Source organism: Theobroma umbraticum, unplaced genomic scaffold, assembly GCF_002168275.2.
Source record: "Theobroma umbraticum cultivar Fairchild unplaced genomic scaffold, ASM216827v3 scaffold_81.0, whole genome shotgun sequence".
Taxonomy (NCBI): domain Eukaryota; kingdom Viridiplantae; phylum Streptophyta; class Magnoliopsida; order Malvales; family Malvaceae; genus Theobroma; species Theobroma umbraticum.
This window is the reverse complement of record NW_018397268.1, coordinates 2,767,825-2,783,603: the sequence shown is the minus strand read 5'-3', so window position 1 is coordinate 2,783,603 and position 15,779 is coordinate 2,767,825. Positions and strand designations below refer to the sequence as shown.

At 35.5% G+C, this 15,779-nt stretch overlaps 2 protein-coding genes and 1 pseudogene across 7 annotated transcripts; all 3 read left to right on the top strand.

The window, feature by feature from the left end:
* Positions 1–233: 233 nt before the first annotated feature.
* Positions 234–2,681, top strand: LOC110425182 (elongation factor 1-alpha-like; annotated as a pseudogene). Its single transcript, XR_016351782.1, has 3 exons — positions 234–383; positions 981–1,484; positions 1,583–2,681. The product of XR_016351782.1 is annotated as an elongation factor 1-alpha-like (transcript).
* A 1,364-nt stretch (positions 2,682–4,045) lies between these two features.
* On the top strand, positions 4,046–9,251 carry RCY1 (arginine-rich cyclin 1). Of its 3 annotated transcripts, XM_021439737.2 has the most exons (10): positions 4,046–4,183; positions 4,947–5,123; positions 5,241–5,322; positions 5,591–5,731; positions 5,968–6,137; positions 7,480–7,753; positions 8,085–8,520; positions 8,635–8,661; positions 8,755–8,838; positions 9,116–9,251. In XM_021439737.2, the coding sequence occupies exons 2-9, from the start codon at positions 4,972–4,974 to the stop codon at positions 8,823–8,825; spliced, it is 1,353 nt and encodes a 450-aa protein (XP_021295412.1). In that variant the 5' UTR covers positions 4,046–4,183; positions 4,947–4,971; the 3' UTR covers positions 8,826–8,838; positions 9,116–9,251. The 3 variants fall into 3 exon arrangements, with proteins under 3 accessions (XP_021295412.1, XP_021295413.1, XP_089641159.1); XM_021439738.2 differs by having other exon boundaries at positions 8,088–8,520; positions 8,755–9,251; XM_089785033.1 differs by having other exon boundaries at positions 8,755–9,251.
* Positions 9,252–11,634: 2,383 nt separating this feature from the next.
* IQD3 (IQ-domain 3) lies at positions 11,635–15,402 on the top strand. Of its 3 annotated transcripts, none has more exons than XM_021439735.2 (6): positions 11,635–11,860; positions 12,230–12,298; positions 12,383–12,700; positions 13,403–13,630; positions 13,948–14,067; positions 14,234–15,402. In XM_021439735.2, exons 2-6 carry the CDS (start codon positions 12,230–12,232, stop codon positions 14,954–14,956), a joined length of 1,458 nt encoding a protein of 485 aa, XP_021295410.1. In that variant the 5' UTR covers positions 11,635–11,860; the 3' UTR covers positions 14,957–15,402. The 3 variants fall into 3 exon arrangements, with proteins under 3 accessions (XP_021295410.1, XP_021295409.1, XP_021295408.1); XM_021439734.2 differs by having other exon boundaries at positions 12,218–12,298; XM_021439733.2 differs by having other exon boundaries at positions 12,215–12,298.
* Positions 15,403–15,779: the final 377 nt, after the last annotated feature.

Sequence of the window (15,779 nt, the reverse complement as noted above, 5' to 3'; positions counted from 1 at the left end):
AATAAGTGGGCAGTTATCGTCGCTAGCAAGCCGCCAGGCGCCCACAGCTACAAACAGCAGAGTCAACGGACTTCTCTTCTTCACAACCGTTGGATTAAAATCCGACGGTCCAACATCACTAGGGTTTTGCGCAGTGAACGGTAGAGTTTGAAGACATTCTGGCAAACGTAATGGGTAACATGGTAATTTAGCAATCTGGTCTTGTTGGACTCCACGTAGAGATATTGTAACCGTAGATTGAAATTTGGAAGAATCTAATCTAACGGCAGAACGAAAAACCCTAATCTCCACTAGGGTTTTATATATAATACACTTCCTCAGTGCTTTCTCCCATTACTCTACTCTGTCTCGCCTGCCGATTGATAAAGCTTGGGAAATTCAAGGTTCGAATTTTTTTGAACTCTTGATCATGTTCCTATCTTGTTAATTTCTTCTAAATCGATGCTTAGATCTCTGTTTAATGTGGTTTATGATTATTATGATATGATATTTTCGTGTTCAGATCTAGCTGTTACTTAAATTTGCCTTTCATGTATTCTCAGTATGTAATTCTTTATTCTGTTGTAGTTTTATTTTTAAGGAGTTGTTTAATCAATTACATATGATTATATTTTTCAGGTTTTTTTTTTTTATAAATTTCTTGGGTTTAGATCTGTTCTTGTATAGTTGATAAAAAATGGTCTATAATGTGAATTTAGTTGAAACAAAAGGTTAATTTTGTTGTGTTGATAGATTGCAGTATATGAAAAAAAAAATTGTTCTAGGTTGTTGAGAATATGGATTGATGAAACCCATCTTGAATTGTAGTTTGGTGATTTAGTTTTAACGATTTTTATTAAGTGGGAGATTTGAATTATTGAACTTGATAAGCAGGCCATCAGTTGTTGGATATTTGAATATGCTTGTTAGATCTGTTTTATGCTTGTTGTATGTATAGATTTCACTTGCTGATCATCATTTATTTTGTATTTACTTTGCAGTTTTATCTGCTAAAAAGTCGCTATGGGTAAGGAAAAGGTTCACATTAACATTGTGGTCATTGGCCATGTCGACTCTGGAAAGTCAACCACCACTGGTCACCTGATCTACAAGCTTGGAGGTATTGACAAGCGAGTGATTGAGAGGTTTGAGAAGGAAGCTGCTGAGAAATGAACCAAAGAGGGTATTCAAGTATTTGCCTGGGTGCTTGACAAGCTTAAGGCTGGCGAAGGCTGAGCGTGGGTATTACCATTGATATTGCCTTGTGGAAATTCGAGACCACCAAGTACTACTGCACTGTCATTGATGCCCTGGACATCGTGACTTTATCAAGAACATGATTACTGGTACCCTCAGGCTGACTGTGCTGTCCTTATCATTGACTCACCACTGGAGGTTTCGAAGCTGGTATTTCCAAGGATGGACAGACCCGTGAGCATGCTCTCCTTGCCTTCACCCTTGGTGTGAAGCAAATGATTTGCTGCTGCAACAAGGTAAGTTATTGCATTTCATAATTGAAGTTAAGTAGTTTCTAAGTGGTTCGTCTAGTGATAACGTAATGATTTGTACTAATATATACTATTTCGTTGACAGATGGATGCACAACCCCAAATACTCAAAGGCAAGGTATGATGAAATCGTGAAGGAAGTTTCTTCATACTTGAAGAAGGTCGGATACAACCCTGACAAGATTCCCTTCGTTCCCATTTCGTTTGAGGGTGACAACATGATTGAGAGGTCCACCAACCTTGACTGGTACAAGGGTCCAACTCTTCTTGACGCTCTTGACCAGATTAACGAGCCAAGAGACCCTCTGACAAGCCCCTCCGTCTCCCACTTCAGGATGTGTACAAGATTGGAGGTATTGGAACCGTTCCAGTGGGTCGTGTTGAAACCGGTATCCTCAAGCCTGGTATGGTTGTTACATTCGGTCCCTCTGATTGACCACTGAAGTTAAGTCTGTTGAGATGCCCACGAGCTCTTCAGGAGGCTCTTCCTGGTGACAATGTTGGGTTCAATGTAAGAACGTTGCTGTCAAGGATCTCAAGCGTGGATTTGTTGCCTCAAACTCCAAGGATGATCCTGCTAGGAGGCAGCCAGCTTCACCTCCCAAGTCATCATCATGAACCACCAGGGCAGATTTGAAATGGTTATGCTCCTGTCCTGATTGCCACACCTCCCACATTGCTGTAAGTTTGCTGAGCTCTTGACCAAGATTGACAGGCGTTCTGGTAAGGAGCTTGAGAAGGAGCCCAAGTTCTTGAAGAATGGTGACGCTGGTATGGTTAAGATGGTTCCCACCAAGCCTATGGTTGTGGAAACCTTCTCTGAGTACCCCCACTTGGGGTTTTGCTGAGGGACATGAGACAGACTGTGCTGTTGGTGTCATCAAGAAATGTGGAGAAGAAGGACCAACTGGAGCAAGGTGACCAAGTCTGCTGCCAAGAAGGGTGGCAAGTGAAACTTGCTTCTGTCTGTTTTTGCTCTTGGGTTGCGCAATTTTATTCTCATAGTTTTGAGTCTGTTTTGTTGAGCATCCGGATGCAAACCTGGGTGCTTGATAGACGGTGGCGAGATCTTTTGTTATTTTTATATGTTTTTTTTTAAGGTTTTGTAATTCCATCCCAGACTGATAATTTTGTGTTTTTAATTTTATTTGAGTTGAGACTTAAGACTAATTTATTATTTCACAGTTTTTATCTTGTTTGCCTCTTTAAGTTTATTTGCAACTGTTTTGTTGATCTCTTCCTTGGCATCTATTGTTCTTGGCATGATGCAAATTGTTCTGGGGGAATTTCCAAGTCTCCAAAATTAGATTGCTAAAGTTGATGGTCTGAATTGACACACTATATACTAATTGTTGTTAGGTTTTAATGCATTTTTACCTCTCTTGTGCTTAAAAAGCAGGATTTCCATTTTTGGGTTTGTGTAGGCTTTGCAATTGGGTTATGATTTATTGCTGATCACGGTGAAACCAGAAGGATGTAGAGTCTAAAGACCGAACCAAAGAAGAATGACCACATTATTAATTATCCTTTAGGGTAATTGTATTATGTGTATTAATTATGTTGCTTAACTTAATAATATTATTGATCATATAAATAATAATTTACTCTATAATGATTATAATTAATTTTTATTTTATTGGATAAAATACTTTCACAATTTTATGTAGATTCTTTACCTTTCAAAATAAAGAGTCAAAAACAATATTTTTTGTTTGATACATAAATACAATTGATAGTTTACTCTTGATAATATTGAGAAAATAATTTTATATTTTATTAATTTTTAAAATTATTATATGATATAAATTATATTTTTTAATTTTTTATTTAAAAAAAACTATCTCGCTAAATTTGACCCAATTTCTCTAAAAGCACTAAATCTGGGTATTCCACAGAGTACTTGTATGATTGTTGTATGATTGTGATTGTGCTATTGGGATGGAGTGTTCAGTTTGCAAATAAGTGGATTGTTTGTAATTATGATTAAAAGTTAAATGTGATAGAATATTTTATTTTAATAATTTTATTACATTTAATATGTATTATAATATTTTATTAATAAATTTGAATAATAAATTAATATTTTAATTATATATTTTAATTTAATCATATTAATTATATAAAGAAATAATAAATCATATAAATGTTAATCGTGATAATTATGTTGTATAAACTTCAACTCAAACACGTTTAACATACAAAATATTGACATCTTGTTATTTTTGTATCCAAAGAACAATCACAGAAATTAACTTGAAAATCTTATAATTTTTTTTATACTATTATTAGGAACTTGGAATGCCGCCTAAAATTAAAAACTTTGTCCTACTATTTTTGTTGCGGACCAAGTTCTTTCTAATATTTCAGTAATATTGAAGATGTAGTAAATCTTGGAATATTCTAGTGGGCCTGGTCCATTACAGGGCCTTTCTATTTGGGCCTACCGTCGGACCCTCCAAAACCGTATAGCCCAATGTGGGAACTTTATCTGCAATTTAAAATTGCAATATAAAAAATAATAATGGTTTTCTTCCTTTTGACTCCTTCCGCTTAAACGACGCCGTCTCGTTCTCCTCCCTTTCCTTACTGCACTTTTTAAAACTTTCTTCAGTTATTCAGCTCCTCCCTCTCTTTTCTTCTCCATTTCCCGATACCTCAGCACCGCCGGTCGCCCCCCGAGTTTCACCGTAAAGCTGGTGAGTTCCTTGTTCCCGACCTGTTTTTTCCAGTTTCAATTTCTTTTATCTTCCGTTTTTGTGGTAAAATTTAGGGTTAAGTATTTGTTCCATGCAGTAGGATGACAATTAGGGGTTAGGCTAATTGTTTTCTTTCGTATATGTAATTAATTAAATTTAGTGTTTAGGTTAGTTTGAATTTTGCTTCCTCTTCTTTTTTTTTTTGGCTTAATTAGTTTTAAATTGTAGGTAGATTGAAATCTCTTCATTGTTTAGTTAATTAGTTCTGTTTCTCAATTAGTTTTGTGTTAAAGCTACTATGGAACTTTGTTCCCTTTTTTATTAATTAACTCAATATTGATACTATCTGCTTAATTAGTGCTGGGCTAAATCTTTTCGGGAAGTTTCATTTTTCTGCTTAAATAGTTTCTGGTTTAAGTTGATTAACAATGTCTTTTTTTTTTGTTAACTTAATCAGTTTCATGTTTCAGTTAATTTCTTTGACTATTTTTGGCTTAAATAAGCTCACTTTTTTGAATTTGATGCGTTTGATTGCGTAGTGGTAAGTATATCTGATCATATTAATTTGCCACCAAATGGCTCCTTAGGGTTTCAATTTCCATCTTTTCCTAAGATTTCTCAGCATCAAACAGATTCTTAGGGTGCTCTAACCAAATTTATGATTGATTAGTTTCTAAGCTTCAGTTTTAATTTCTCTGTAATATGTTAACATGTTGATAATGGAATGTGGAAGTTTTGATTTTTTTTTTTCACTTTGTGACAGTTAATAGAAGGTAGTTAAGGAAACAATGATCTATACGGCGATTGACAACTTCTACTTAACAGATGAGCAGCTGAAGAACTCACCTTCAAGGAAAGATGGCATAGATGAAGCAACTGAAACTACACTAAGAATCTATGGCTGTGATCTCATCCAAGAAAGCGGAATTTTACTTAAACTGTATTGTATTTCTTATTTAATTTTTTGTATAATTGTAGTTATATGTGTGTGTGTGTGTGTCACATTTTTATAATTATTTTCTGGTTGATTTATGTTTCCTTAATTTTATACTTACAGACCTCAAGCTGTCATGGCCACCGGCCAGGTTCTATTCCATCGTTTTTATTGCAAGAAGTCATTTGCCCGCTTTGATGTCAAGGTTAACCTCTTTTAATCTTTTCTTTGGCTGTTGATAAATTGTCAAAATGGGAGGAAGAGAAGTTTTTGTACTATTTGTCTATGCTGTTTGTTTTTTGGAAAGATTAGTTGTGTTGCATTCGGTTGTAGTCGGTGGGTGTGTCTGCCTGGTTTTGCTGCCTAATTTCTTTGAGATTTAGGAACTATGGTTTTTTTTTTTTAATCCTTCTGATTGAAGTGGAAGCAGGTCGAAAATATATCCTTATTTGACATTTTCAATTTCATTGTAGATAGTTGCGGCTAGCGCTTTGTGGCTTGCAACAAAACTAGAGGAAAGCCCTAGGAGGGCAAGGCAAGTAATCATAGTTTTCCACAGAATGGAATGTAGGAGAGAGAACTTACCCCTAGAGCATTTGGACCTATATTCGAAGGTGAGATTGGATAAGTTCTAAATTACTGAAATTATGCCATTTATTATTCATGGATTTTGTTTTTTTACTTGTTTCTTACAACAATGATTTACTTGTCTCTTTTTTATTAGTTGGTATTCAGGTTAGGCTTAATCTTAAGTGTCATTGCAATTAACAAATTTTGGCACCTCCATTTTAAACCAGATTGTCCAGGCCTTGCTAGTCATTGTTTCTTACTTTCTGTTTGTTATTTGCAGAAATTTTCAGACTTGAAAGCAGAATTGAGCAGAACAGAAAGACACATATTGAAAGAGATGGGTTTTGTTTGTCATGTTGAGCATCCTCATAAGTTCATATCAAACTACCTTGCTACCCTTGAAACCCCTACTGAGTTGAGGCAGGAAGCATGGAATCTAGCTAATGATAGGTATTTATTGCAACATAAACGCCATTTTTTGACAATGTTTCTCTTGTTAGTGCTTGTTTTGTTCATGTTCATGTAGATATTTTACCATTAACTACAGTTGTTAGTATTCAGATAGCAGATTCTATATACTTCGTGTTCAAAATGTCAACCACAATGTCTCTGCTATAATGACTAGTTTATGATTAAGATTAGATGGCAAGTTGATTTCCCAATTGGTAACTCAGTGGAGGTAGATTCTGTAATTTGTTCTTAGAATTATGTTTATATGTTGTCTTATGGTGGATAACAATCCTTCCAATGAATCTAACTATTTCATGCAACAACAAATTAAGCCTTGATGACCAATTTAACAGTGAGCTGTTTCTAAATCTTGATATGTAATTAGAAATAAGACAAATGACATTACCTGAAGGGAATTCAGATATCTACTGGATTGTGCATTACCTGTATAGAAGAGGTTCAGCATTTCAGAAACATAAAACAAATGGAGGTTGGATGACAAATCTAACATAGAGTATAAGGTTTTCATTTAGTTAATTTTGAAATTTGAAGTGGTTCAATACTGACAAAGATAATTGTTTTCTAGTTTTATTTGTTATTTTGGCTGCAAAATATTCTTTGGCATAGACCAGCGCTGTAAGGTTAGTACTTTTGATGATAAGAGCTTTATTTTGGTTTTCCTTCTTGGGAAGAAACTATGAGGGTCTTTAGCCATGCTTGTACCCTTAACACATGCATGGAGTTATATCGGTGAGAGGTTGAGTTGAAGGAAGATAGCATGAATAACAGTGGTGGGAATGAGAATATTTAAATGAAAACGTAGTGCAACACAAGAACATATATTACACAAGAGTGCGAATTGATTTCTAACTTGTCAGTTGAAATTACATGGCTATGTCTATGTGTCTTAAAGCATCTGTTCAGGCTTGTGGTGGTTTACGCCAGATGACAACTATTTACAAAGAAATGGATATAGATGGTGTAGCTAAAACTATAATTGCTTTAAAGTTTTGGTTGCAGATAATCTTTCTGATGCTTTTTTTTTTCTTGAGCTCTAATGCTTATAATTGTTTGCATATTTTGCCATAAATGTTTTATGTGTGCATGGATAGTACTAGTTTCATAATTGGATGACTTTAGCCATGAACTGCCTTAGAAAATCCATTGCTAACATGCATATAGGATGACTTGCATTTAGATGGAAGTTCTAGTGCTTTTCTTTTTTTAGTTTGTGCTGTTACAATTCCCTATTGATTTTGCCACTAGCATATCATTACTCTATCTTTTGGTGGAACTTACAACCTTCTCTGTGTTTTATGTCCATCAACTCTCTTTGGATTAGTTTACGTACAACATTGTGTGTTCGATTCAAGAGTGAGGTTGTGGCTTGTGGTGTTGTATATGCTGCAGCTCGTAGGTTCCAAGTACCCCTTCCTGAGAACCCACCATGGTGGAAGGCATTTGATGCTGAGAAATCTGGGATTGATGAGGTTTGTAGGGTTCTGGCTCATTTGTACAGCCTTCCCAAGGCACGATACAGCCCTGTCTGTAAGGATGGAAAACCATTTACATTTTCCACCAAGTCTGCAGATTCACAATCTCATCTAATTTCGAAGGTGAATCTGACTTTCATTCTCCCACTTTTTTCAACTTTCACTGATAAGTTGTGGTTGCTAAAATATTCTTTCTGTAGTGTTTTTAATTGTTATCCTATTTCCAATTGCAGTATGTTGCATAATTATACGCACAGCTAGTGCTGCTAATGTCTTCCTTAGTGATTTGTGTGAACACTAGTTTTATGGTTATGTAATACTGCACCTGTAAGAGAAAGGATAGCAGTAAGGAATTCCAGGAATTTGTTTATTATATGTCGTGGCTAATGTTGAGATAAATGAGCTCTTTATGGTAGCCGAATTGAGGAGGAAGTAAAATTTTCTCGCTGTGTAGCAGGAAGTTCCACTTAGCCCACCAGCTAATAATAATGCCAATGCTTCCAACACCACTGTAGCAGCAGCAGATCTGGAAACTGGTGGATCCAAAGAAGTTAAGGTTAAGATGGCTCTTGACAAGCTGAAAGAATCTAAGCAGAGTGATGATGAATCCAAGAGCATGCCTACTGAGGGTGATGCAAGAGAAGAGCCTAGGCATAAATCCAAGTCTGAGCAGAGGACACAATCGGGTGGGGAAAAGAGCAAGGAGAGGGACAGGGAAAGGGAAAAGGAAAGGGAGAGGGACAGAGAAAGGGATAGGGAGAGGGCAAAGGCCCGGGATCGTGACAGGGGCAGAGATTCTGATAGGGAACGAGAGCGAGATGAGACTGAAAGGGACAGAGATAAGGTCAAGGATCGAGGTCATCGCTCAAAGGATAGAACAAAGGATTCAGGTAATGTCATATATTCTCCTAGGGTTGGATTATATATCTGGTTTTGATTAGTGTCTCGTATATGATTTGTCTAACTACTATGATTTTATATTTTGAATGCGGGGGGACATTCAGAAAAATCAAGGCACCACTCATCACGTGGTATGGATTTAGCTTTCCTCAAAGTTTCAATCAATGTAATACGTTCACTAAAGAATTGTGGTTTTCATCATCTTAAACCTCTTCTTTTTTCAGATCGTGATTATCGTGGCTCATCTTATTCTTCAAGGGAGAAGGATCGTCATAGACATCACTCGTATGCTTAAAAAAATCTTCAAGGTGTGGTACCTTTGTTACCAGAATCACATACTGGGTTCGTTCACTATGTGTAATCTGCAGAAATGAAAGTTAACACAAATTACTGTAATAGATTTGGAGTCAAATATCTGCACTCGTCAATCCTAATTCATTATGGAAACAGTGGCTTTCACATTCCTTTTACGCAACATCTTCCTGGTTCCCTTGCAACTAATAATAGCTTTTGCCAGACCTTGAAAGTAGAAAGTTTCCAAGATATATTGTTATTTTAAGTCGATCACACCCTTGTGTACCTCAGGCTAAGAGTTGCCAGGTTGTGGAGGTGCACTCACTGCAAGCATCAAATTTTGCATGACATGAGTGATTCAGCACATCCAGCAGGGTGGGGTACCTTGATATCCTGCTAGGTCGGGCCAGCTTGGCTACTCGTGAAGGTCAAATCTTCTCCTTGACCCTATTCTAATTTTGTGCATCCTCATCAATGAGTGGCAATCGCAGACTGACACCCCTTTTTGAACAGAAAAAATCTGGTGTTTCTTGAGTTATGATTGAAGGGTTTTTCTTCTTTTCCTGCATGTGAGGGGGATCCTTTTGACTTACAGACAGATAAGTGTGATCTTGTTTATAAAGAGGATCATGATTTTATTTTATTTTTTTGATTACCTCTTTGTGTTTTTATAATGCCAAGAGTATTATTGTACCTTGTTAATTATTTAAGTTGCTTATGTATGTGATGACTGAGCAACCTATTTATTTAGGCTAAAACGTATGCCAGAGGTGTTCAAACTTTGAAGCATTAAATCCCATGTAGCTACCAGTACTAAAAATGCAAAACCCTTTTTTTTGTCTATCTAAAAATTCACAAAATAAGAAAAAAAAAAAAGGAACATGCAAGGTATAGATGGTTTTGTGTTTGTTTTTATAATTTTGTATTATGTGTTTAATTTTATATTATTTTAATAAAAAATCTTAATTTTAAATTTTTTATATTAATGTAATACAAAATTATAAAACATTCATTAAATTGGACATCATTTGGAACGGAAGATTTTTATTCATTTGGAATGTGCGTAAACACGTGAATAAGGATTTTTTTTTTTAATTAGAGGGTGAACGAGGGTTATTTTTATTTTGTTAATATATTTTGTCGAAATCACTGAATTTCTTCCTAAAAAAATTGAAAATGCAGAAATAAAAAATTTAAAAAATATATATTATAATGAAATATAAAAACAGTTGAAAATATTCCAACACGTGATGTTGTTAATGTTATCACCGGAAGCACGCACATCTCATAAATATTTGTCCGATTAAAATAATTAACATCGATTTTTGCTCACCTCGCTCTTCCTTTCCACCTTCACCTCGAGGGAGCGTAACCAAAACGCACCTCACAAACTTTTTCACTCGTTGTCAGCACGCGCTGCCTGCGAGTGGTGGGTAGCCTCCCGTTACCCCCTCATTCAATTTGTCTGTGGGTACTCACCGTGCAAAACGGGGTGAGTAAACTGCAGTGTGATCTGTTATAAATAGCTGTCTTGTGAATTAAAAATCTGAAAAAGACATTTATTTAATTCTTTTTTAAATACTTTTGTCAGTTTTTTTGGGGTAATTATTTGCTCCACTTGGCTGTTACCTTGTACGGCTTAAAAGAAATATAGAGAATCATCTCATGTACCCAAGCTCACCAAAAGCTATGGCTTTCAGTGCTACTTCCATTTAATAATTCAATTTAAAGGTTTTACATAAGATTTTAGGGTAAAAGTGTTAAATTTTTAGAATGGGTAAAATTTTTTTGTAATGGAAAAAAATTTGGATAATTTTTTGATTTGTGTGTGTCATCCTTGCAGGAAGAATATGTTAAATCTTCTCTGTATCTTTTTCGATATTCTTAAAAGGATAAATGAGTAATTTAATTTAAAATTAATTAATTATAAATAAAATAAGTTTTAATTATATTTACATGTTTATAATATTCCAATTTTTTTATATGAATTTAGAAGTATAAATACATTAATGATTTGTTATTATTAATTGATTTTAGATTAGGTATTTGTTTTAAAATTTAATAAAGTTATATTATTTTTATATTTTTTATTTTAAATTTGAATTATTTAATACATTAGTTAACTTTTTTATATGAAAAAGACAAAAAGAAAAAGAAAATTTAAAAAGTTATAATCATTTGTTTCTTGCTTGGAAACCAAACCAGAAAAAGAAAAGAAAAAGGGAAAAAAAGGGAGGGGGAGAGTGGTGATTGTGTTATAATGAAGAGTCAATTGATGGTAGTTACACATGCAATCAATCTAAAGTTTCAAAGATAAAATTAGTTTTGTTTTGACCACAAAGTGTGTGTTGATGGATTCAAAGATTGCTTATGTTTAAAGTCATTGCTTATTAAAAAACAAAAAAAAAAAACAATTCATATTTTCACTTTTTGTGTACTTCCCAATACTTTTGTGCCTTCTTCCACTTGCTTCCATTATCCCATAAATATCAAATCTTTATTATTATTTTAAAATAGATTTATTTTTGAAGCAACTGTTAATAACAAACTGAAAAAACCCTTTTTTTGACCAAAGTAAAAATGAAAAAAGAAAAGAAAAGAAAATCAAAGTAATAAAAAAAAAATACAGCTTTAATGTACTTTGTTAGTTGTAGTTGTTGTTGCAGTTATGTCTTGTTGTTGGTTTTGTTTTGTTTCTTAAAAGTGTTTCGGATGCTATCATGATCCACTTTGGGTCCCATTGGTTTCTTGGTCCCACATTAAATATCCTCTCTAAGTGCCAACCTGTTTTTTGGGCTTAAATTTTCTTCCCATTTTTTGTTCTGTCTTTGAAAGCCTTTGTATTAGCAAGATCTGCTTCCACTTCTCTCTCTGTGTGGTCACAAGAGACGCGTGTTGAATCGCTTTGGATTTTTCTTTTCTCTTCTTCTCATTTTGATTTTGTATAGGAAAGAAAGAAAGAGAGAGAGAGAGAGTTAAAATAAAAGAGAAAGTTCAAATCTTTTAACAGAGATCTGGGAATTTTCCCATGCACAGGTATTGGAAATTTTCAGAACATTTTTGTCTTTGTTTTTGTTGTCCTTGTTGGTCACATTTATTGAGTTTTGTCTTACAAAAAGTGTTTAAATTTGGAAACTTTGATCTGGGTTTCTATGCTTTTTCATGAAGATCTTTCATTTTTGGTATCTGGGTGCTTCTTCATTTCTAGATTGAATCATTAATTGGTTTAAATTTCAATCCTTTTCGTTCCTTTTTTGTTTTTAATTCCTCACTTCCTTGTTAAATTTGCTTTATGCTCTATTTGCATTTCAATGAATTTAAGAGTGTTTTCTTTGTCAATCTCTTGGTCTCATTGGTTGAAACTCCATGGCTTGTCTTGGTTTTTTGAAGAAGAATTATTGACAGATGGGAAAAAAAGGAGGCTGGTTCTCTGCTGTGAAGAAAGTTTTGAGCCCTGAGTCCAAGAAAGATCAGGTCTGGATGAGTTAGTTCATAATTCAGTGGTTGATTTTTCTAGAGAGGTTTGCAACTAAATGGTGCTATGTTTTGTTTCACCAGAGAACTCCAAAATCAAAGAAGAAATGGTTTGGGAAAAGCAAGGACTTGGGGCCAGTTCCTTTGCCTGAAGAAACTGAAGTGACTGCTCCTCCTCTTCCTCCTCCCACTGAAGATGTCAAATTAGCAGAAGCTGAAAATGAACAGAGCAAACATGCCTACTCCGTGGCTCTTGCCACGGCCATGGCTGCAGAGGCGGCGGTTGCAGCTGCTCAGGCGGCTGCTGAAGTTGTCCGCCTCACTTCTGTACCACGCTACCCGGGAAAGTCAAAGGAGGAAATAGCTGCCATCAAGATTCAAACTGCATTTAGAGGATACTTGGTATGGATTCTTCCTTTTTATTCATATTCAATGTTTCTAAGTTCTTATCGCTTCTCTTATACGTGAGGTGGAAAAGTTATGGGAGTATCAGAAAATTTTCTGTGTTAGGAGATTCATGTATTCCAGCTTGAGCGCTATTGGTTGTTTCAGTAACATACTTCCTGTTGTTATGACGAGACGGAGGCGTTGTAACTGGTAAGAGATGATAAGTGTGTCACGGCCCACACCAATTGTCGGCTGTGGCCCATTGGGCCTCACAGTTGTATTTTACAAAAGACATCTGGCAGATCTCACCTTCAGGATTCATGGCTCCCCTACGGAACTGTGACATATGCACTTACTAAATTTGTCTTGTCATTGTTGTTTTGTTGCTTGGAGCCGGGCCATTTTCATTCTTATGAAATTATGAGCCCTTAAGAATCCATTGATTTTCAAATGCTTGTTAAGACTTTTTAAGTAAAATGCAACATATTGCATTTAGTTATATGGGCCCTGTCTTGAATTTATTCTCTCTTTTAAGGAGGGTTCCAAACTTTCTGCTGTTGGTTATTTCTTGTTATTATGTCAACCTTGAAAGGTGTTCTGGTCAATTAAGGAAAATAAAAGCATGATGATTTATGGTGTCATAAATTCTCTGAAGCATCCCTTCCATGAGCAATTAGTTGTACTTATGTAATGAGTTATTTGCATTTGAGTTCTCAGGCTAGACGAGCATTGAGAGCTTTGAGAGGGTTGGTGAGGCTGAAATCATTGATCCAAGGGCAATCTGTCAAACGGCAAGCAACTAGTACATTAAGATGCATGCAGACTCTTGCTCGTGTGCAGTCTCAGATTCGTGCGAGGAGGATTAGAATGTCAGAAGAGAACCATGCTCTGCAGCGGCAGCTGGAACAGAAATGTGAGAAAGAGCTCGAGAAGTTGAGAGCTTCTGTAAGTGACCTTATGGTGCATGTGTACATCAGTAGTGGTTTCATAGTACAAATCCTCTCGAGACTTTCTCACTTTTCCTGTATTTCTCCCAACTTGTAAGACAATCTGTCCTCAAGAATTTTGCTCACAAAGAGTGAATTTCTAGAGGGTTAAGCCCTCCTTACCTTCCATTTTCTCTGACAATTGGTTTTGGTGTGTTACCAGTGGCTTCCTTCAAAACTCTTGGTTTAGTGAAAGATTAATGCTTCTGAAAATTATGGAGATTATCTAATAGTATGGTGGGTATATGATTGTTTGTTTAAACACTTATTTTACAGATGGGAGAAGACTGGAACGATAGTACACAGTCCAAGGAGCAAATTGATGCAAGACAACAGAATAAGCAAGAAGCGGCCATGAGAAGGGAAAGAGCATTGGCTTATGCATTCTCTCACCAGGTATTGGGTTTGCCCTTTTGTTTGGCTTTTAGTTTGCAAACATCTAGAATATGTTATACTTTTGTCCTAACAGTGTATTGGATTTCAATGGTTTTTAGTGCTACAACCCTCATATAGAATCATGAATCTAATTCATTACTAACTTAAATGACCTTTTTTTCAAAAGCAATCGTGGAAGAACTCTTCAAAGTCAGTGAATCCAACATTTATGGATCCAAATAACCCCCACTGGGGTTGGAGTTGGTTAGAGAGATGGATGGCAGCCAGGCCATGGGAGAATCGAAGCACAACAGATAACCATGACCGTGGCTCAGTTAAAAGTATGGGTGCCCGTTCAATGTCTATAGGTGAAATCAGCAGAGCTTATTCTCGAAGAGATCTTAACAATGATAATAAGCCATCTCCAACCCCCCCAAAATCAAGTCGAGCTCCGAGCCGCCAATCCCCTTCAACTCCACCCTCCAAAGCACCTTCTATTTCATCAGTTTCTAGTAAAATAAAACTGCCAAGCCCAAGAGGGAGCCAATGGGGAGGTGATGAGGACTCAAGGAGCATGCTCAGCATCCAGTCTGAGCGCTACAGGAGACACAGTATTGCCGGCTCATCAGTGAGAGATGATGAGAGCCTTGCAAGCTCACCTGCAGTTCCAAGTTACATGGCACCAACACAGTCAACAAAGGCCAGGTCCCGGTTGCCAAGCCCATTGGGATTAGAGAAAAATGGGACACCGGATAGGGGATCGGCAGGCTCTGCAAAGAAGCGGCTCTCATTCTCTCCATCCCCAGCTGGGAATAGGAGACACTCTGGTCCTCCCAAGGTGGATATCACCCCGGTTAAGGACATTAAAATGCACAAAGAAGAGAAACCGAGCAAAGGAGGAGGCAGGTAATATGGTGGAAACAAAAGAACTTCGAGTTTAAATACAAATCCAGAAAACAAAGAAGAAATTGAATAAAAATATGTCCTCTTGGTCTTCCTTAGCAACTGCTTCCTGATGATAGCTTCTACAACAAGAAAAGTGAATAAAATGGGGAGGTGGGAGGGTTTCCACTTATATATCCATATATATGCTAGTGTCTTTGTGGTCTTGTTCCTCTTTTGCTCAACTACCTCTCTTCTTTGAGTTGTTATTTAGGATTGGTTTTGGGGTTGAAGATTAGTTTATGATGTGTTTGTTTGGGTTGTATCATGGACAAAGATTCAATAAGTCTAATATATTCTTTTCTTTTTTCTTCTTCTTTCTTCAATTTTTAGTTTCAGTTCTTGAAATTTGTTATGAGGATCTCATCCACACTTGTTTGTTGAATGGAATTTATAGACAGTTTTCGTTTATCAGTTGATGCATTCTGAATTGTAAGTTATGTTTTCTTTAGGTTGCTTAAGGGTTGTGATATTATGTTAATCATAATATAATTGTAAACATTTTTCATTTAATTTTACCATAATTTTTTTAAAAAATATATTTAAAAATTCCAAATACAAGTAGTTTCTAAATATGTATATTTATTAAAATTTAATTTGATAAAATGTTTAAAATAAAAAGCTTAAATTCGAAAGTTTTTTTACTAAACAAAGTCAAATTAAAACATTATATATATATATATATATATATGAGAGAGAAGAAATTTCTTTCTGTATTTTTTTATAAGCAATTAAAAATGAAAATTTTGAATAAATTTATATTTAATGAATGTTTTTAAATTCAAATATGA

What these genes read in the sequence shown, in the direction of transcription:
- RCY1 (XM_021439737.2), top strand. Translation starts at nt 4,972, where the DNA reads ATGATCTATACGGCGATTGACAACTTCTACTTAACAGATGAGCAGCTG. An exon ending in ATTTGGACCTATATTCGAAG is followed by an intron (nt 5,732 to 5,967) that starts GTGAGATTGGAT and finishes TGTTATTTGCAG; the next exon opens with AAATTTTCAGACTTGAAAGC. An exon ending in AATCTCATCTAATTTCGAAG is followed by an intron (nt 7,754 to 8,084) that starts GTGAATCTGACT and finishes CTCGCTGTGTAG; the next exon opens with CAGGAAGTTCCACTTAGCCC.
- IQD3 (XM_021439735.2), top strand. Translation starts at nt 12,230, where the DNA reads ATGGGAAAAAAAGGAGGCTGGTTCTCTGCTGTGAAGAAAGTTTTGAGC. An exon ending in CTGAGTCCAAGAAAGATCAG is followed by an intron (nt 12,299 to 12,382) that starts GTCTGGATGAGT and finishes TTGTTTCACCAG; the next exon opens with AGAACTCCAAAATCAAAGAA. An exon ending in CTGCATTTAGAGGATACTTG is followed by an intron (nt 12,701 to 13,402) that starts GTATGGATTCTT and finishes TTGAGTTCTCAG; the next exon opens with GCTAGACGAGCATTGAGAGC.